The sequence below is a fragment of the Lytechinus variegatus genome, chromosome 17 (genome assembly GCF_018143015.1).
Source record: "Lytechinus variegatus isolate NC3 chromosome 17, Lvar_3.0, whole genome shotgun sequence".
NCBI lineage: Eukaryota > Metazoa > Echinodermata > Echinoidea > Temnopleuroida > Toxopneustidae > Lytechinus > Lytechinus variegatus.
In genome coordinates this window covers 6,404,707-6,426,659 of record NC_054756.1, presented here as the reverse complement: position 1 = coordinate 6,426,659, position 21,953 = coordinate 6,404,707, and the positions used below count along the sequence as shown (strand labels likewise).

Genomic DNA, 21,953 nt, shown 5'->3' with positions numbered 1-21,953 from the left:
AAAAAATTTCATTCACGCGAAAATCATTTTGTCAAAACGCAGTTTTATTTTGTGTACAAAATCAATTTTGTCTCGACGAAATTCACACGTATGGTACAGAATAAAATTTTTTAATGTTATTACACTGCGTATTGACGAAACGTTTTTTTTTTATGAGAAAAACAAATTTTGTTATACGGATTGGAGTAATTTGGACGGAATTTTTCACTGGACACTATTTTGGACATGAAATTACATTCCGCTAAAGCAAAATTCATTTCATGTGGTACGCAATGAATTTTGTAGACTCAATTACATTTCGTCTCAACGAAATTCATTTTGTATAGTACGATATCAATTTTGTAGACACGATTACATTTCTTCTCAACGAAATTCATTTCTTGTGCCAAAAAATAATTTTCGTATACGAAATAAAACTGTGTCATGTCAAAATACGATCACATACGATCGCACCGCACAATTAACCTTAAATGTAATTTAAGATGGTGTGTATACACAGATCTACACAATAAGAGATCTATGCGTGTTTCTTTCTCAAAATGTCATACAATATCGAGTGAAAGCCAATTATTGTACATGTTTATTTTTTCGTTCAGTTAATAATGTCAGTTGAAAATGAATTTATTCTATGTCTATCACTGGCGCGAAAATGATTACCAATTCTATAATGTGTGTGCAAGAAGCCATAATAACAGAACAAAAAACAAGAGTTGGCGAAGTAATTTTACAAGAAAAAAAAGAAGTAAATCCACTATGTTTACCTGCAAACAATGACACATCATGAATTTAAGAATTCAACAAGAGTTTTAGAATGGTGATCTTGAAGAAGAAATAGCAACGTGAACCAAGTATACCAAGTTTTTAAATTCCCACACTATATACATTGTAAGGTTGCTAAATTATGAGCTTAACTCTGCGTACAGTGTTTTAGTTCATATGAATGACACATGTAATCCATATTCATATAAGTATATACGCGTAAACAGATCCAACAAGAATATACTACGAAGAAATACTACACTTGGCGCAAATTTGGTCTACGATGATCGTACGAAGTCCTTATAAACTCATCGTATATTCAACAACATACTACCTCGTGATAGATCGTGATCATGTTTATTTTCTTATGATTCATTGTGCGATTTCGCAGGCGCCCTATACTTGTTCAAGTCCCAACCTCTTTAATAATATCAAGTGTACGTGCGCTTGACAACTTAAAAAAAAACGAAATTATAAGACACTTTTTTTGGACATGAAATTACATTCCGCTATAGCAAAATTCATTTCGTGTGGTACGAAATGAATTTTGTAGACTCAATTACATTTCGTCTCAACGAAATTCATTTTGTATAGTACGATATCAATTTTGTAGACACGATTACATTTCTTCTCAACGAAATTCATTTCTTGTGCCAAAAAATAACTTTCGTATTCGAAATAAGACTGCGTCATGTCAAAATGATTTTCTCTGAATAAAAACATATTTTGTGTATGGAATGGCGTGAATTCGACGGAATATACTGGCGGACACTTAGCCCGTTATACTTAAGGACCAACCAGTCATGGGTTTGCTTTTTTTCTCTTAATAATGAGCTTCTACCCTTCAGGTTGTATTGTCAAAGGACCTAAACAACCTCATGCACGCTTGGGTAGACTCGTTTACAAGAGATTTGTTTTTTTTATTAAAAAAATAATCCGTAGTGATAATATTAACGATAGAAATAACATGGCACTAGGAAGCGAAGGTGCTGGGGGCGATGAAGCACCCCAAAAAAATCATTTGGGCACCCCAGGTTTTCTAGAAGAGGAGTTAGAATTCAAAACTTTAACCAAAATTACCTTGATTTTGTCTTGAAGAACTTTTTGTTGGGGGGAGGGGGGCTTGTCAAATTTCTCGGAACGACTTTGATTTCAATTCATTTAGTGAAAACTTTTTTTTGCTTTTCAAATTTACATCAGCACTCCCAAGTAAACCCAAAAAATCGTTCCCAGGGCCCTGTGAAATAAGTTTCACTTCTTATTCCTATTTAAGCAGAGCTACTTTGACAAGTTTCTGTGAAAAATTAAAAGTCGTTGTCCAACAATTGAATCAATAATGCCGATTTGTGATTATTCTATTATGGGTAGTCACACCACGAACCCAACTACACTCTATTTATCAAGGAGTTGAAACAACTCCGTATGGACTGTTATCATAGTTATCAGTCGAATAATAGATTAAGATTAAAACCTTGTGGATTTGAACAAAACGCTTTAAAAATGGTTTTGAATCCTTTGAGATTTAAAGGTTAAATCGTTAGAATTGAAAATAGACCAAATATTCGGTAGATTCACTGTTCATATCCGATTTGGATTTATTCAAACCTTTGAAACTTCAAGTGTACAGACCGATCAAAACTAGTATGTTATTTTCGCCGACGTAGTGTCGGCCCTTTTTAGATTCGATTCGTTGTTACGATTGCATCATGACATGGAAAAATATTGTTTGTTGGTATCATGGGTGAAGACAATATAGGATTTTGTCGGGTCCATGACGTCAACTGATGTGTCAATGTGATATATTTTGTGTTATAGATATTTAGATTTCATTCTTTTTCGTTTCACGTTTTCAAAATATAATAAACATGACATGACAGAGTCCAATATATTACAAATACCACACATACGATCACACTGCACAATTAACCTTAAATGTAATTTAAGATGGTGTGTATACACAGATCTACACAATAAGAGATCTATGCGTGTTTCTTTCTCAAAATGTCATACAATATCGAGTGAAAGCCAATTATTGTACATGTTTATTTTTTCGTTCAGTTAAATAATATGTCAGTTGAAAATGAATTTATCCTATGTCTATCACTGTGTAATGTGTGTGCAAGAAGCCATAATAACAGAACGAAAAACAAGAGTTGGCGAAGTCATTTTACAAGAAAAAAAAAGAAGTAAATCCACTATGTTCACCTGCAAACAATGACACATCATAAATTTAAGAATTCAACAAGAGTTTTAGAATGGTGATCTTGAAGAAGAAATAGCAACGTGAACCAAGCATACCAAGTTTTTAAATTCCCATGGTAACACTATATACATTGTAAGGTTGCTAAATCATGAGCTTAACTGTGCGTACAGTGTTTTAGTTCATATGACCGATACATGTAATCCATATTCATATAAGTATATACGCGTAAACAGATCCAACAAGAATATACTACGAAGAAATACTACACTTGGCGCAAATTTGGTCTATGATGATCGTACGAAGTCCATATAAACTCATCGTATATTCAACAACATACTACCTCGTGATATATCGTGATCATGTTTATTTTCTTATGATTCATTGTGCGATTTCGCAGGCGCCCTATACTTGTTCAAGTCCCAACCTCTTTAATAATATCAAGTGTACGTGCGCTTGACAACTTAAAAAAAAAATCGAAATTATAGGAGAGCACCCCCCCCCCCTTTCTATTAATTACGACGTTTCCTACGATCATTGATAACATTGGTAGGCCTCGTGCGAGGGTCTTGTATTGTATTAACATATTTATTGTTCTCAAACTGTCTACTTTCTTTTGAAGACTGACTGCCAGATACGTCCGAATAAGACTTGACAATCCCGACGGAAAATCTTGTTCAATCGCCAATAAACAAACACGTTGATGAATGAGTTGACTTCATACAGGCGAAACATGATGGCATAAATTGTATGATGTGTGTTAGATCTGCTCATGAATGCTTGCCGCGTTTCAATGGGTATATATCTACCGATGACATAAGGTATCATGCTAATGAGCTGGATACTGGTAATGACACCGAGTGTTACCGTCAATTTCTTTTCTGACAGACGGCTGTCTTTTTTGTCATTCTGATCACCACGGTCTATTGTCATCTGTGATGATGGAGCGTTGAGGACCACCGATGCTGTCGAAGTGGTAGTCACATCAAGGTGTTTGCCGGAGACGGTTTCAAGATTGCATTGTGATCCTTGACTCGTAGAGGACTCGTTTGCAAGCAGAGATGCTTCTTTTGGCGGGACGTTCAAAGATTTATCGAAGCATCCAGATAAAGTGCTTCCCGGAACGGGGTAAACAGTTGGTTGATCTGTTTGGTGGCTGGGCTTGCCAACATTGACATCTGATTTCTGACCAGGTTCACATGATGCAGTCTCTCCAGAGTTGTTGATATTGGTTTGTGCAAGGTGCGAAGAATACTTAGTGGTACTTGAAAGTGCCAATTTGCTAGATGGATTGCCAACAAGTCTTGCGTGAACCTTTGACAGGCGACGAAGGGCAAAAATTGTCCGACAATAGAATAAAGATGACGTGCAGATAATGCTAATGGTGAGCCCTTGTACAAAGAATTGATCAAACTTATTGAACCATTCGAGGTCTGACCTGTACATGCAGTCTTCGATGAGTTCAACGTAGTGTATCGTCAAAAGACATGGTGTCGTTATCGTAAACATAGACAGATAAGCGATGGCAACAATGATGATGGCTTGACGGACTTTCGGCCGACGGTGAACGGGAAAACACACCGCTAAGTACCGGTCAATGCTAATAATTACTGTCATAATCCACTGATGACCTAAAAACGAAACGTCAATAAACCATTTGATTTTGCAAAAGATGTCGCTGGCGACCCATACCTTTAATTTAAGCAGGCATATCATCGAGTAGAGTAAATCGGTGATAGACAGGCCCATGATGAATACATCTGTTCCGTTCTTTTTCCTCTTTGCAGCGTAAACCGCCAAAATAACTATATTGCTTGGCAGTCCGATTGCGAATATGATTGCGTAAAAAGCATAAAAGACGCTCCGAATGATGGCCATGATTGATTCAAGTGCTTCTCAAGAACAATCAGGATGTGCTGTTGCTCACTGTTTCCGTTGACAGAGGACTGGTTGGGGCCAAGGCTGATGAACGTTACTCCACGAATTTTTCGACGATGGGCTGCATGTAAGGTACACGAATTGTTGTATATAACGACACCAGTTGGATATTCTTGGAATGGGTTTCAAACGTCCAATCCAACATGAGAAGAGATCAGTTTATATAGTTTGTGAGGCGCAGAAGATATCGCTTGAATATTATCATCCTGTACCTTTGTTTCTAATTTCGGCTGACGATAGAAAATCAGTGACGTAGTTGTTTGTCATTTCGACGTTTACCAACCTTCCATTCAATCGCATTCATTATCATATTAATTTTGTAGCATAGATGTAAACTGCTGAAAGTACAACACGCATGGTCCATTAAGTATAAACAACGAATTAAGTGAAGCAGCAGCTTAACATAACTTCATTGTGTGGAGCGTTGTGGCCTAGCGGATTAGTATTCTGACTTTGAAACAGAGGGTCGTGGGTTCGAATCCCAGCCATGGCGTAATTTCCGTCAGCAAGAAACTAATCCACATTGTGCTGCACTCAACCCAGGTGAGGTGAATGGGTACCAGGTAGGAAGAAATTCCTTGAATGCTTCAGCGCCTATGCAGCTCAGCTAAACCTGGGGTAATATTGATAGCAGGGCCCGCAGGTAGAACACTTTTCGAAACTAAAGTGGCTACCCTGGGTTAATATACCTATATCATTACCCGTATTTTTCAAAGTTTTAATATATATTTGGCTTGCAATCGGTAAGTTTTGTTTATTTATTAAAGTAGTCTGATAACTGTCCCCTTCTAACAGCTTGCTACGTATGCCACCAGTAAGATTTATTAGGATTGTCCACATGGGCGGCGGAAGCGGGGGGATGGGGTTGACCTGCCCTTTAACTTTGAAGGGGGGACGATCCCCTTAAATTCTTTTGTGACAACTTTTTTTTCTTGCTTTTAAAAATTTTTGCTGGTCCCCCCCCTTAAATTTTGGTTGATAACCTTTTTTTTTTGCTTGTCAATTTTGTATCCTGCGTCCCCCTAAGTTCACGCGAACCCCCCTAAAATTTAAGGTGATTTTCTTTTTTTTGGCTTGTCAATTTTTTTTTACTTGTGTCCATCCCAAAAGTTCAGGTGGACCCCCCCCTAATTTGTTTTGTTTCCGCTGCCATTGTTTGTCTGCATTCATTCTATTTTGCTAGAATATTTGTCTTCTCTTTTCCATGATATTCTTTAACTACATTAAGAACAGGCACACTTTCTAAATTATGCTTGGACTATATAGGATTTTCTTCTTTTTTGATATTTTTCAGCTTCCTTTTTTTTGGGGGGAAGGCAACACGAACTCCCTCCATGGTATATATGAGTCATGACGGAAAACAATACAATGAATGATGAAATTTTTTTGTTTCACTAGAAAAGCGGACATGATGAGACTAATGGTTTATATTTTAAAAACCTCATAAGGGCAGAAATATCTCCCTAAAGGTATGGGGAACAATAATTTATTAAATATGAAATCGGACATTGTAAAAATTATATAACGCGCATTTTTGTCTCACCTGCATAGCAGAGTGAGACTATAGGCGCCGCTTTTCCGACGGCGGCGGCGGCGCACAGTGGGCCAGAATGAGTTGAGAGTGCGCCAAAATTATATTCCGTTTTAGATTTTTACTTTAACATGTTGATTGTGGGTAATTTTGGGCATAGAATCGACTGATCATAATTTTAAGCCGATATGACGTCACCTTGATACCAAATTTTTTGCTTGGCTACTTAAGATATCTGTGAAAAGACAAATTACACTAGGTAAATTGTGTAGTATATAAACTTTGTGTTATGTGCTACTTTAAAGTTGGCCAGAGTGAATGTTAGTTAACAGGGGCCGCGGAACCGGGGGGGGGGCTGCAGCCCCCCCCCCCCACTTTTTTGAGTAGATACGTTTGAAAAAAATCCCCAAAACGCTGTTTTACAGTCATTTTTTTTAGTTATTTGAGTAGATTGAATAATTCAAACTTGGTATTCCTAATATATGAAATGAACTAAGGAACTCCTATTGTCGGTTTCATTCAAACAATCAAGACAATGGATTTCAAGTTGCTCTGTAAACCCGTGAATAGTACATTGCATACCATTTACTTGCAAAGTACACACGCGCTGCGCCATTCAACTGTTATCTAGCGTAGATATAGACCAATTATTGTGCGCAAGCTTTTCTCCCATCGCATTCACACGAAGGATTGTTCCTGTTTAATCGTTAAAGATAACCAATCCTGAATTTAAGGAATGGATCATTGTGAGGATAAGGAATATGAGGTATGTAGCATTAGAAATACTAAATATTGTGATCAAATAATTTGCAATCTCATTTTCATATTTACAAAATTAATGAATAATATCTGACTGGTCTTCAATGGAGGATCTATCGTATTTATATTACGCTGGATCTAATGTAATCATGTCGAAACCAATCTGCTTTAAACATGTAGATCCAGGTCTACATTTTATTCTGATGAAAATAAGATTTGTTAGTAAAAACTGGTTGCTTGCAGGGTCTTAAAAATTTGAAGTTAAAACTGATAATAAACGTGTCGTGTGGACATTTGATAAAAGTTGTAACTGCGAACATACACCCTCCATGCACCCCCATTCTTATACCTGCTTCTACCAGTTTATTATATGTTCCTATTTAGCCTAAAATTGTCCTGTTTAATATGTTGGGTTTTTTCTCAAAGTGAATGAAAAGTGCTAACCTTATTTTGAACCTCTTTGTGTATCATGAGTATTATATTAAGTAGTCCCTCCCCAACAGTTATCAATGAAAATGTGTTTATACAGCCCTATCTTATGAGTATGGTCCCAGTTCTAAGTTTTCTTGATCATGTATGTTGAATTGTCTTTTGTATAGCCCTAATGTACGATTCAAGAGCTTTGTAGACCAAATGATTTAGCTTTGAGCAATTGCTTAAAAAAACGGAAACCTGTCGTCTTGGTCTACAATATTACCTTGGGAAATTCACTGACGAAAATGTAGTACAGTGCCATCTGCGTCAACGATTCATGCTCCCATTTTACTTTCGTATTAATATTGCATGAAACCTACCATTTTATCTGCTTTTCTTTCTCTTGAAAGTGAGGAGTGGGGTATTTTTGTAGGAAAAGAATAAAAGGATGGACTTATTTTTCATATCTTTTAAAGAAAAAATATTGTAAAATTTGTCTATGCCATTTTGTCTCTGGTTTTATTTAGAAACTGAAAGTTGGTTCCCTTTTCCCTTAATTTTGATAGGTCATGCTAGGTTCGCCTCCCAAAAGGCCCAAAACTCAGCTGAGCATAAAGAATTTCTTCAATCCCAAACAAGCTGAATCGAATGAAAGTCAACAGAAATGTCCATCTACTGCTGATGAAAAAGATATCGCTAGACCATCTACACCAACTAAGTCATTGGAAGCTCCGGAAGTTAGCCTTCCATCTTCAAGCAAAGCTGAGGGTGCCAAATCTAATGAAGAAACAATAATCCCCCTCGAGCCTAACCAGCCACGGAACTTTCAGTTCCCTAAAAAGAGTACAAACAGTTCAAAAGGTCATTTCAGACTGGTTGGTTTGATGAATTTCCATGGTTGCATTACATCGAATCTCAAGATATTGTCCTTTGCCACACCTGCCTACTAGCTGAAAAGGGAAACAAAGTTATTGCCGCTAGAAACAAGGAATATGCTTTTATATCACATGGATTTTCAAACTGGAAGAAAGCCAGAGAAAAATTTCGGGAGCACCAAGTTTCTCACTGCCACAAGTCAGCGGTATCAGCTGTGATTGTTGTTCCTAAGCAGTGCCCAGATGTTGCCGAGATGATGCATAAGAACCTGACTGAGGAAAAGCGAGAAAGTCGGAGAAATGTTGCAAAGATAGTGCAAAACATACAGTTTCTGGGTAGACAAGGACTAGCGCTTCAAGGGAAGGAAGATGCAGACTCAAACGTTCTCCAACTGTATCACCTGAGAGCTACTGATGACCCCCAAATGTTGGATTGGTTAAAGAAGAAAACCAACAAGTACATGTTCCATGATATCCAAAACGAAATGTTAGAGATAATGGCACTTCAGGTATTGAGGGAGGTAGCGTCCTCTATCAGGAACGGTGTATTCTTCTCGATCTTGGCAGACGAATGCACAGACATTTCGAATAAGGGACAACTGACACTTTGCATTAGGTGGATTGATGAAAAGCTTGAACCACAAGAAGAATTCATCGGATTCTATCACATTCCGAACATCAAGGCAGATACTATTGTGGCAGTCATCAAGGATGCAGTCATGAGGATGAATTTGAGCCTGTCGACCTGCCGTGGACAATAAAACGATGCCGGGGGCCAAATGGCTGGTTCACGTCGAGGTGTGGCTCAGCAAATTCTATCAGAGGCACCAAAGGCTCACCCAACACATTGCCATGGACACGCCCTTAATCTGGCAGTATGTGACGCAACGAAGGGTTCCAAGCTCCTATCGGATGCTTTAGATATCACATATGAACTTTGTAAGCTCATTAAGTTTCACCCAAGCGTCAAGGCTTACTAGATCAAATTAAGGCGGACATTAACTTAGAGGCTGCTGGTTTGAAGGTGATTTGTCTAACACGATGGACTGTGCGTGGACAGAGTTTCGATCGCATAATCAAAAATTATGAGGCCCTTTTGATGGAATGGGATGCCTGTCTGGAAGATCGACTTGACTCAGAGATGAGAGCCAGGATCATTGGTGTGAAGTCACAGATGGAGAAGTTTGAATATTTCTTCGCTCTTCACCTGGGTGTCAAGGTATATTCTATGACTGACAATTTGTCAAAGACTTTACAGCAATCATCAATGTCTGCAGCACAAGGGCAGCGCAATGCCAAAATAACGGAGCCCTAGGCAGGATCCGCTGTGACCAGAAGTTCGATAAGCTCTACGAGGATGTACTTCAAAGGTCAACGGAGCTTGGGTTATCTGGACCACAGCTGCCAAGACACAGAAGAAACCCCAAGCGTTTTGAAGTAGGAAGCGGAGAGGGCTCTTTTCCGTCTTCACCGAAGGAATACTACAAGAGGCAATACTTCGAGGTGTTGGATCTTGCTATTGCCGCTATTAACCGTAGGTTTGATCAGCCCGGTTTCCATGCGTATCATCAAATGGAAGAGCTTCTCCTTAAATCTCTACGAGAGGAAGAGATATCTCAGGAGTTGGGTTACTTGGAAAAGAACTATGCTGATGATAATTTTATTAACATTGTAGGGTTAACAGCCCATCTGCCACTTCTTAGTTTGTTGTTGAAGTCTGATACTGAATATGATTGTTTCAATGACATTTACGTGCCTTTGAAGAAACTTGACACGGCTCAAAAGGGGCTGATATCAGAAATCCTAGTCTTGGTCAAGCTCATCCTTGTCAATCCGTCAACCAATGCAGTAGGGGAGAGGTCATTCTCAACGGCGCGTCGGTTGAAGACCTGGTTAAGATCCACCATGAACCAAGGCCGTTTCAATCACCTGGCAGTTCTAAATGTACATAAGGAACGTTCATCATCTCTGGACTTGGTAGCTGTCAGCAACGAGTTTGCCAGCAGAAATGACAGGAGAATGGGAAACCTTGGTGTATTCTCAAAGCAGGACTTTAGTGCACATATCTAATACCTTCATTGCGTACATTGACATGCATAGACACATGGAACACAATGTTAGTAAGGTACCTTAAATATGTTTTTTTTTAATATCATGTACTTTTTTATTGCAGAAACAAAGTATGGGCACAAGTACACTAGCCCCGTCCCCTCTCTTGGGCTCTTTCTCTTCAGCATTATCGTGCTATGACGCAATAAAAAGCTTAAAGGTTTTTCCTCATCATCAGACCCCCCACTTTCAAAACCGTTCCGCGGTCCCTGGTTTATGCCTAAAAAGTGTTTTAAGAGATGCCGAAAATAATTTTTACTTCATCAAAATGATTATTAATTACATTTATAAACAAAAAAAACTTTAAGTCTGAAAGATATTAACCGTGCGTTATCAAGCTGTGTTGACTTGTGTAAAACGCAGAGTATATTACACCACGAATGTATCACTATGACGAGGGTTTGGGCTGAAATTATTCTACAAGTAAGTTTTATCCCTGGAAGAGTTGTGGGTATAGCCCTTATTTGCTTTAGCAACATTTATTTTGTTAACATTAACCACGGAATTCATGTCATTTTCGTGGAATGGAAGGGGAATCGTCCTCGCCGTGCAAAAGCAAACAGCAATGTAACCCATGCGGTGCGCTACGATGACTGCGCGGTATAAAAATGACCGTTTTTGAACAGGTTTTGGGGGTCTTGTGTCAAGTTAAATCGGCTCTAATATAAAAACGGGCAAAAACGGACAGCTAAATTTGGTATTGACTTAAAGATTAGACATCGGGAAAAGCGATGTTCATAGAATTTAGACGGAAATCCACGGAAATCTAAACTATTTTATTGTAAATGCAAAAAAAACTTCGTTTTTTCAGCCTGTTTCGAGGAAAAATCATCCTATAAACCTCTTAAAATGTGTCTTTTATCTACAGTGTACTTTGAACCCTTTCACGCGAAAAAAGAATATATTAGAATTATGTGGGAGCAATTTCAGAATTCCTACATGAAAAACCTCCTGCGAAATGGCCTGTTTTCCAAGTAGGATGTCATATACGCGACATTTCGCAAACTTGTCACATTTTACGATTTGAGGTAGGAAATTAACAACCTTTATGCAAATTCCGGAATGAAATATTTTTTCTGAAATATTCTTCAAAGTATTGTCTTTCAGCTGGGCATGACAAAAATAAAAAATCTTAATTTGCCCAAATTTACTTTTGGCGCACTTTTGTTTCGCCCCGACCCGCTGTGCGGCGTCAACATCAAATCTTAACCTAAGGTTAAGTTTTTGAAATGACATCATAACTTAAAAAGTATATAGACCTAGTTCATAAAACTTGATCATAAGATTAATCAAGTATTACTGAACATCCTTTTAGAGTTTCATGTCACATGATCAAAGTCAAAGGTCATTTAGGGTCAATGAACTTAGACCATGTTGGGGGAATCAACACCAAAATCTTAACCTGAGGTTAAGTTTTTGAAATGTCATCATGACTTAGAAAATATATAGACCTAGTTCATTAAACTTGGACATAAGGTTAATAAAGTATCACCAAACATCCTACACGAGTTTCACGTCACATGACCAAGGTCAAAGGTCATTTAGGGTCAATGAACTTTGGCCGATTTGGGGGTATATGTTGAATTACAATCAAAACTTTAAAAGTTTTTGGATCTGATTCATGAAACTTGGACATGATAGTAATCAAGTATCACTAAACATCCTGTGCAAGTTTCAGGTCACATGATCAAGGTCAAAGGTCATTTAGGGTCAATGAACTTTGGCCGAATTGGGGGTATTTGTTGAATTACCATCATAACTTTAAAAGTATGTTGGTCTAGTTCATAAAACTTGGACATAAGAGTAATCAAGTATCACTGAACATTCTGTGCGCATTTTAGGTCACATGACCAAGGTCAAAGGTCAATGAACTTTGGCCATAATGGGGGTATCTGTTGAATTACCATCATAACTTTGCAAGTTTATTGATATGAAATTTGAAATTTGGACATAAGAGCAATCAAGTATCACTGAATATCCTGTGCAAGTTTCAGTTCACATGATCAAGGTCAAAGTTCATGTGAGGTCAATGAATTTTAGCCACATTGGGGGTATTTGTTGAATTACCATCCTATATCTGTAAGTGTAGTAGTATAGTTCACAAAACGTGGAAATAAGAGTAACGAAGTATCACTGAACATCTTGTACGAGTTATAGTCGTTTTCAAAGTCAGCACTGCTGCTATGTTGAATCGCGATGCAGATGCAGGTGAGACGGCCAGAGGCATTCCACTTGTTATTTCCTTATCTCCATTTTTCTTTGTTTCCCATTGTTCTCTCTACTAAGTACTTTTGAATCAATGCATTCGTTACTTTTCACAATATTGTATTTAATGGTATATTAATCATGAAAACAAAATAATAAAAAACGTTCGCTTATCATAATCCTCTATATGCAGAAAAGAAAAAAAATCTTCTGGCTGCTTGATATCCGAAATGAAATACCGCCTAAAAAGCCTCTTCCTTGAGCGTGATAACTCTGCATTGTAGATGGGTCAGTTCGTGATTTTGACCTCACATCATGCTTTAAGTCACCGGCTGTGAACAGAAAACAATGCAAGAGCTATGGTGAAACTTTGTAATGTGTAGAAAAAAAAAATTGTAATTGTAAAAGACACATAACCATAAACCCTATGTAGATTGTTCATAAAGTAGTTCACTTTATTTATAGGAGTGGGCTATAAAAGGGTGATTTTTGGTTTTACTGTGGGAACAGTTTGTTTGTGTTCCTTTTACCTTATCTCAACATGAAATGACAATATTTTTTGTCTTGGGTTCGAGAAAAAAGTGTGCCTGGCCAAAATCAAAAATTGCCGCCAATACCCTTCAAAATCACAGTTTTGGCCTCAACTTCTTTATTTGGTGGTCTTTTTCTCTGGTTTTGGTGTCTATTTTGGGGGGCAGGCAATTTGTTTTTTTCTATAATTAGCACTTTCAAACCATTATTTGCTGAGTTAAAAGGTAATTTTACATAAATTTTCAAATTTTTATAGCCCTTTTTCAGCCAAATGTAGGTTTTATTGTCCAGGAGTTGTTGGATATTAGATGGTACGAGGTCAACAATAGCAAGCAGCTTCGTAGAGCTATATTGCTTTTATTCCTCTACTATGGGTTTAACGGATATTTGTGAAATAAATCTTGTTAAATAAAAAAAATGTTGATTATCCATAGGGGCTATACAGTATACAATATACTGTTACTGTACATACTAGTACTACACTGCATATATCCATGCATTGACCACCATGACATATGACAAGGCCTGTATATAGACTAGTCAATAGTGTCATAGAAATAAGCTCCTAAGGTTTAAAATTAGATTGTGAATTGCGAATTTGATTGCTTGTCAGCTGATGTACATGATGAAACCAGCAACGTAAATTGCACATAATAATGTCACACATATGTCATACATGTATATGTAATGTACGTCACATGTCTAGCCATATCTTCTTCATTTGGAGGCTTTTTTACGTGGTTTTGTGTCTAAGTAACTATCCTATGTTTATGGGGTCAGGTAACAATCATGGTAACGATGATCAACAGCCAATCAGAACCAAGGATTCCATGCAAGTTACCATTAAGTTAATGGTAAATTTTATGCAACGGAGCCCAGAATAAGCTACAGTGTTAATGCCATGATGTGGGGTTAATTACCTTTCTCCGCTCCCTGAATTAGCATATTTGACAAAACATGTCTTCAGTTTCTGAGTGAAAACAGATCTTCAATTTCTGAGGCATCTAATTCTAAACCTAAGAGCTCATTTCTACATGTATAACACTATAGTTTATACAAGCCTTGTCATGGTGGCCAATGCATTTATGCAGTGCAGTATGTACAGTAACAGTACATGTACACTCTAAAAAATGAAGTGCTAATTTAGCTCTGAAAGAGCATGTATAGTGACTGCACTTCGGAGTGCTGATTTGTCTAGTTCAAATTTGAACGAGAAAAATCAGCACTGCGAAGTGCAGTCACTATACACGCTCTTTAAGAGCTGAATTAGCACTTCATTTTTTAGAGTGTACTTTGTATACTCTATAACCTCTATGGATAATTAATGTTTTTTATTAAATAACATATATTTCACAAATATCCGTAGAACCCATAGTAAAAGAATAAAAGCAATATGGCTCTATGAAGCTGCTTGCTATTGTTGACCTCGTAACATCTAATATCCAAGAACCCCAGGACAATAAAACCTACTTTTTGGCTGAAAAAAAGCTATAAAAATTTGAAAATTTAGGTATAAATACCATTTAACTCAACAAATAATGGTTTAAAGGTACCAATTATAGGAAAAACAAATTGCCTGCCCCCAAACACATATGAATAGACACCTAAACCAGAGAAAAAGACCACCAAATAAAGAAGTTGTGGACAAAACTGAGATTTTGGGGGGTTTTGGCGGCCACTTTGGATTTTGGCCCGGCACACTTTTTTCTCGGACCCAAGACAAAAAATATTGTCATTTCATGTTGAGATACATTAAAAGGAATAAAAAAAACTGTTCCGATATTGAAATTACAAAAAAAATGTATTTTTGACCCACGTATAGCCCACTCCTATTATTAATAACATTTTGCTGACTTAGCTTTGTGAGATATGAGTGATTACGATGGGTTGTTTGAGCTTTTACCAAGTATATTTGTATTTCTTTTTGCAGACTGGCGAGGTTGTCCGTGTTTGCTATAGATCCGGGTGCAGGCATTTTATGAAAGGATTGTCGGACGTTTTATCCGACAAGTCCCATTTTATCCGGTAGTTACCATAGAAACAGTGCCTCTCAGGTAAATTTTGATAATCTTTGTGATGATACAAAGAAATATCCATTGCGGACATTGCTTCCCTATTTTTTCTCTGAATAAAGTAAATATCTTAGAAATAATCATGTTTCCAGCGCAATATATATATATATATATATATATATATATATATATATAAGCTCTGCTGGTGGGATAATACGTGGGTTTGTAAAGTCTGTGACTTGTACACAGCTCAGAAACACCATGACGTGACGTCACCTGAACGGCCCTTTTTCCGTGAAATTACGTTTCCAGCACTTATATTTTGGTGGCATTTCGTTGGTTGAATTGTTATTTTCTTTGTTATTTATTACCTTGATGAGTTGGATACTTATCTAGGGGTTGAAATCTTTTTATTGATGTAAAAATGTCAGTTGTTCTGATAGTCTTATTATTGTCTACTTTAATACTCCTGGAAAAATATATTAGTAAGCCTATTATAGGTTTTGCCGAACATTTGTGACATAAGATAAATCACCGAGGATGTTTACCCCCCCCCCTCCCGTAAAAAAACGAAACATGAAACAATGAAATAATTAAATGAATAAAAATAACATAAGTGAATACAAATGAATAAGTAAAGTATTTTTAAAAATAAACATAAAAAAACGTTTGTCCTTCTTTCTTCTCATCGAAATCTTTGCAGTTATTACTTTTTATACATTCCTTTTTTCGATAAAATGGTTTTTCGATAAAAAGGTTTTTCTATGGCTCTCTCTCTCCTTCTCTCTCATTTTCTCTATTTGCTTAACATGCTCATGTCGTTCTTGAAAGGCAAATCACTCCCAATACCAACCTACAAATGCATTTTGTGCTCTCCCGGCACACTAGCTATAGTGTATCTCTTTCTTTCTTCTCCTGTCTTTCTTACTCTCTCCTATCCCCTTTCTCTCCTTCTCTGTCTCCCTCTCCAATGTGTCTCTTCCTCGTTGCTTCTATTCTTCTATGTTCATTGTTCAACTTGTATGCAGTAAGTCGTGTTCGATTCTCATTTTTACTTTCAAAATTAATTCATGGGCAAATGACATGCAACCATTATAACCATTATGACTCCAAAAGGCTTACCAAAACTTGTTCTAAATGAAATACATGCAAATTACCATCACACCCATTATCATATATATTGACATGAAAGGTACAGCAAAAAAAAAACTACGCAGAGTCTATTTGGGGAAAGGTGATCTTTATTTTGCGGCACTTTAGAAGCAAATGTCGTTCGATCATTGTGATCCAGAAATAATTCATTTGGTGAAGTGTTAATGAGATTTTCCCCCAAATTAATCATACAAGATACAACATGTACATATTCTAGAAACACAATCATCACTTGAATTTATAGTTGCACGAGCGTTTTGAATACATACAGCAGGTGCATTAGACATCCCTCCTAGAATGAAATAATGTATGAAATTCCTGGGTTTTTTTTAAATCCATTTTTGAAAAAAAAAATGTTCGTGCAATCCATATGTATGGGAATCTACTTGAGGCACCAATTGTTTTTTTTTCTTTTTAACATTTCAACACTGAACATGAGAAACCTATTGAGTCTATCATACGTCTACCTCTGATTCACAGGATTTTTGACCACACAGGCAAAGTTGCTTTTAAAGTAAGGGGCGCCAAGTGTTTGCCAGTATTTTCCGTCCAAACCAAGCCACTCCGTACACAAAATAAGTTTTTTATTCAGACGAAAATCATTTTGTCATGACGCTGTTTTATTTCGTATAAATTTTTTCCCAACACGAAATAAATTTTGTCGATTCGAAATGTAATTGCGTCAACAACATTTATTTCGTAACATACGAAATTAATTTCTTCGAGACTAAATCTAACTGCGTCCACAAATTTTTTTTTGTACGAGCAGAATAAATTTTGATTAAATGAAATGGCGCACCAAGTATCCGACAGTATATTCCGTCCAATTCACGCCATTCCGTACACAAAAAAAGTCTTCATTCAGATGAAAATCATTTTGTCAAAACGCAGTTTTATTTCGTGTACGAAATCAATTTTGTGTCCAAATTCATTTCGTTTGGGTACAAAATAAAATTTGTTAATGTTATTACACTGCGTATTGACGAAACGTTTTTTTATGAGAAAAACAAATTTTGTGTACGGAATGGAGTAATTTCGACGGAATTTTCCACTGGACACTATTTTGGACACGAAATTACATTCCGCTATAGCAAAATTCATTTCATGTGGTACGAAATGAATTTTGTAGACTCAATTAGATTTCGTCTCAACAAAATTCATTTTGTATAGTACGAAATAAATTTTGTCGACACAATTACATGTCGTCTCGACGAAATTCATTTCTTGTGCAAAGAAAATAACTTTCGTTTACGAAATAAAACTGCGTCATGTCAAAATGATTTTCGTCTAAATAAAAACATATTTTGTGTATTGAATGGCGTGAATTTGACGGAATATACTGGCGGACACTTGGCCCGTTATACTTAAGGACCAACCAGATATGAGTTTGCTTTTTTTTTCTTTATTTCAGTCAGCATCTAGTCTTCAGGTTGTATGGTCAAAGGAGCTAAACAACCTCATGCACGCTAGGGTAGACTTATACACTCTAAAAACAGTGAGTAAAATTTTACCCAAATTGGGTAGAAAGGGAACATGCATGTTTACTGGGTATTTTTTTACCCAAAATTGGGCTAATTCAACGCAACATTGCGTAAAACTTACAACATATTGGGCATCTTTCTACCCAACCAACATGCATGTTCCCATTTTACCCAATATTGGGTAAACCTTTTTTTAGAGCATAAATTTAGATAAAACATAATTGTGGATTTGAACAAACGCTTTAAATATGGTTTTGAATCTTTTGAGATTTAAAAGTTAAATCGTTAGGATTGAAAATAGACCCAATATTTGGTATATCCACTGTTTCGAGCAGATTTGGATTTATCTAAACCCTTGAAAATTTGAGTGTACAGACCGATCAAAACCAATACGTTATTTTCATCGACATGGCGTCTGGTATTTTTTTTAGATTCGGTTCGGCTGTAATGACTGCATTCTATGAAATTGAAGAATATTGCTTGCTGGTATGATGGGTAAAGAGAATATAGGATTTTGTCGGGTGCATGACGTCAACCGATGTGTTGATGTGATATATCTTGTGTCATAGATATTTAGATTTCATTCTTTTTCGTTTCAAGTTTCCAACAAATAATAAACATGACATGACAGAGTCAAATATATTACAAATACCACACATACGATCACACCGCCAAATCAACCTTAAATGTGCTTTAAGATGGTGTTTATACACATGTCTACACAATATTTGCGTGTTTCTTTCTCAAAATGTCATGAAATATCGTGTGGAAACGAATTATTGTACATTGTTATATTTTCGTTCAGTTAATATGTCAGTTGAAAATGAATTTCTCCTATGTCTATAACTATAGCGAAAATGAACACCAATTATATCAGGTGTGTGCAAGAAGCCATAACAAAAAAAACATGAGTTAGCGAAGTCATTTTGCAAGAAACAAAAAGAAGTAGTACATTCACCAACTACAGTGATACATCATAAATTTAAGAATTCAACAAGAGTTTTAGAATGGTGATCTTGTAGAAGAAATAACAACGTGATCGAAGAATACCAAGTTCTTAAGTTCCCGTGATAACACTATATACATTGCAAGGTTGCTATATTATAAGCTTAACTCTGCGTACAGTGTTTTGGTTCATATGAATGACACATGTAATCCATATTTATATACGCGTACAGATCCAACAAGAATGTACTACGAATAAATACTACACTTGGCGCCAATTTGGTCTACGATGATCGTACGGAGTCAATATAAACTCATCGTATATTCAACAACGTACGACCTCGTAATAGATCGTGACCATGTTTATGTTCTTATCATTTATTGTGCTATTCCGCAGGCGCCCTATACTTGTCCAAGTCCAAACCTCTTCAATAATGTCAAATGTACGTGCGCTTGACAACTTTTTTTTAATCAAAATTATAAGACAGCACCCCCCTTGATTAATTACGACGTTTCTTACGATCATTTATAACATTGGTAGGCCTCGTGCGAGGGTCTTGTATGGTATTAACACATTTACTGTTCTCAAACGGTCTACTTCTTTTTGAAGACTAACTGCCAGATACGTCCGAATAAAACTTGACAATCCCGACGGAAAACCTTATTCAATCGCCAATAAACAAATACGTTGATGAACGAGTTGACTTCACAAAGGCGAAACATGATGGCATAAATGGTATGATGTGCGTTAGATCTGCTCATGAATGCTTGCCGTGTTTCAATGGGTATATATCTACCGATGACTATCGGTATCATACTAATGAGCTGGATACTGGTAATGACACCGAGTGTTGCCGTCAATTTCTTTTCTGACAGACGGCTGTCTTTTTTGTCATTTTGATCACCACGGTCTATTGCCATCTGTGATGATGGAGCGTTGAGGACCACCGATGCTGTCGAAGTGGTAGGACCAGGCACATCAATATGTTTGCCAGAGACGGTTTCCAGATTGCATTGTGATCCTTGACTTGTAGAGGACTCGTTTGTAGTTGCAAGCAGAGATGCTTCTTTTGGTGGGACGTTCAAAGATAAAGAGCTTCCCGGAACGGGGTAGACAGTTGGTTGATCTGTTTGGTGGTTGGGCTTGCCAAGCCAAACATTGACATCCGAATCCTGACCAGGTATCCGTTTACATGATGTGGTCTCTACAGAGTTGTTGATATGGGTTTGGTTAAGGTGCGAAGAATTCTTAGAGGCACTTGGAAGTGCCAATGTGCTAGATGGATTGCCAACAAGTCTTGCGTGAACCTTTGACAGGCGACGAAGGGCAAAAATGGTCCGGTAATAGAATAAGGATGACGTGCAGATAATACTAATGGTGAACCCTTGTGTAAAGTAATTATCAAACTTATTGAACCATTCGAGGTCTGACCTGTACATGCAGTCTTTGATGAGTTCAAGGTAGTGTATCGCCGGAAGACATGGTGTCATCACCGTAAACGTAAACAGATAAGCGATGGCGACAATGATGATCGCTTGACGGACCTTCGGCCGACGGTGAACGGGAAAACACACCGCTAAGTAACGATCAATGCTAATAATTACTGTCATCATCCACTGATGACCTATAAACCATCCGTCAATAAACCATTTGATTTTGCAGAAGATGTCACTGGCGACCCATACCTTGAATTTAAGCAGGCTTATCATCGAGGAGAGTAAATCGGTGATAGACAGGCCCATGATGAATACATCTGTTCCGTTCTTTTTCCTCTTTGCAGCGTAAACCGCCAAAATTACCATATTGCTTGGCAGTCCGATGGCGAATATGATTGCGTAAAAAGCATAAAAGACGCTCCGAATGATGGCCATGTTCGATTCGAGTGCTTCTCAAGAACAATCAGGATGTGCCGTTGTTCACTGGTTCCGTTGATAGTTGAGTGGTTGGGGCCAAGGCTGATCAACGTTACTCCACGAATTGCTCGAAGATGGGCTGCATGTAAGGTACACGAACTGTTTTATATAACGACACCGGTTGGATATTCTTGGAATGGGTTTCAAACGTCCCATCCAACCCGAGAAGGGATCCTTTTTTTTTACATAATTGGTGAGGCACAGAAGATATCGCTGGAACATCATCATCCTGTACCTTTGTTTTCATGTCGGCTGAAGATAGAACATTAGTCAGTGACGTAATTGTGTGTCATCTCGACGTTTACCATGTTTCCATTCAGTCGATTTATCATCACATTAATTTTGTAGCAAAGATGTAAACTGCTGAAAGTGCAACACGCATGCTCCATTAAGTATAAATAAAGGATTAAATGAAGCAAAAGCTTTAATATAACTTCATTACCAGTATTTCTCAAAGTTTTGAAACATATTTTGCTTGCAATCAGTATTTTTTTTATTAAAGTACCTGTAGTCTGAAAATTATCCCCTTCTAAAAATCCCCCTTGTTATGTATGCCACTAGTCAGATTATTCGGTTTGTCTACATTTATTTCTTTTTTGCTAGAATATTTGCCCTCCCCCTTTTTATGACATTTTTTAAATACATCGAAAACAGGCTTACTTATTAATTTATGTTTGCACTATGTAGGATTTTTTTGGAACATTGTTTAACCACCACCCATTACCTTTATCATTTCATGAAAATTCTACGTTCACTTTTGATATTCTTTTTAGCTTTCATTATTTTTTTTGAAAAAAGCTACACAAACACCTCCATTGTAATTATGTGAGTCATGAAAAGAGCATGAATAAAAAATACATAAAGTAAATGATAACGAGTAAACGAGTGTTGTTTTACTAAATAAAGCAGAGATGACGAAGCTCATGGTTTTTTAACCTTAGAAAAACCATAGAAACCAGGGGCTACGTCGTATTTTTAAAAAGGACAAAACTAAAGAAGAAGAGTATTAGACTGTTTAATTTATGATGAGCCTATTTCTTACAGTACCAACTAACGAATCCTACTCCAGGCGTTCCAGGCCAACCAATCATATGCCATTTGAAATGATCTTTGGTCGGTTCCGAGCAC

General features: G+C 37.0%; 1 protein-coding gene across 1 annotated transcript; it reads right to left on the bottom strand.

The window, feature by feature from the left end:
• Positions 1-19,505: 19,505 nt before the first annotated feature.
• LOC121431196 (trace amine-associated receptor 1-like) lies at positions 19,506-20,783 on the bottom strand. The gene has a single exon (XM_041628705.1). It carries the CDS (start codon positions 20,781-20,783, stop codon positions 19,506-19,508), a length of 1,278 nt encoding a protein of 425 aa, XP_041484639.1.
• Positions 20,784-21,953: the final 1,170 nt, after the last annotated feature.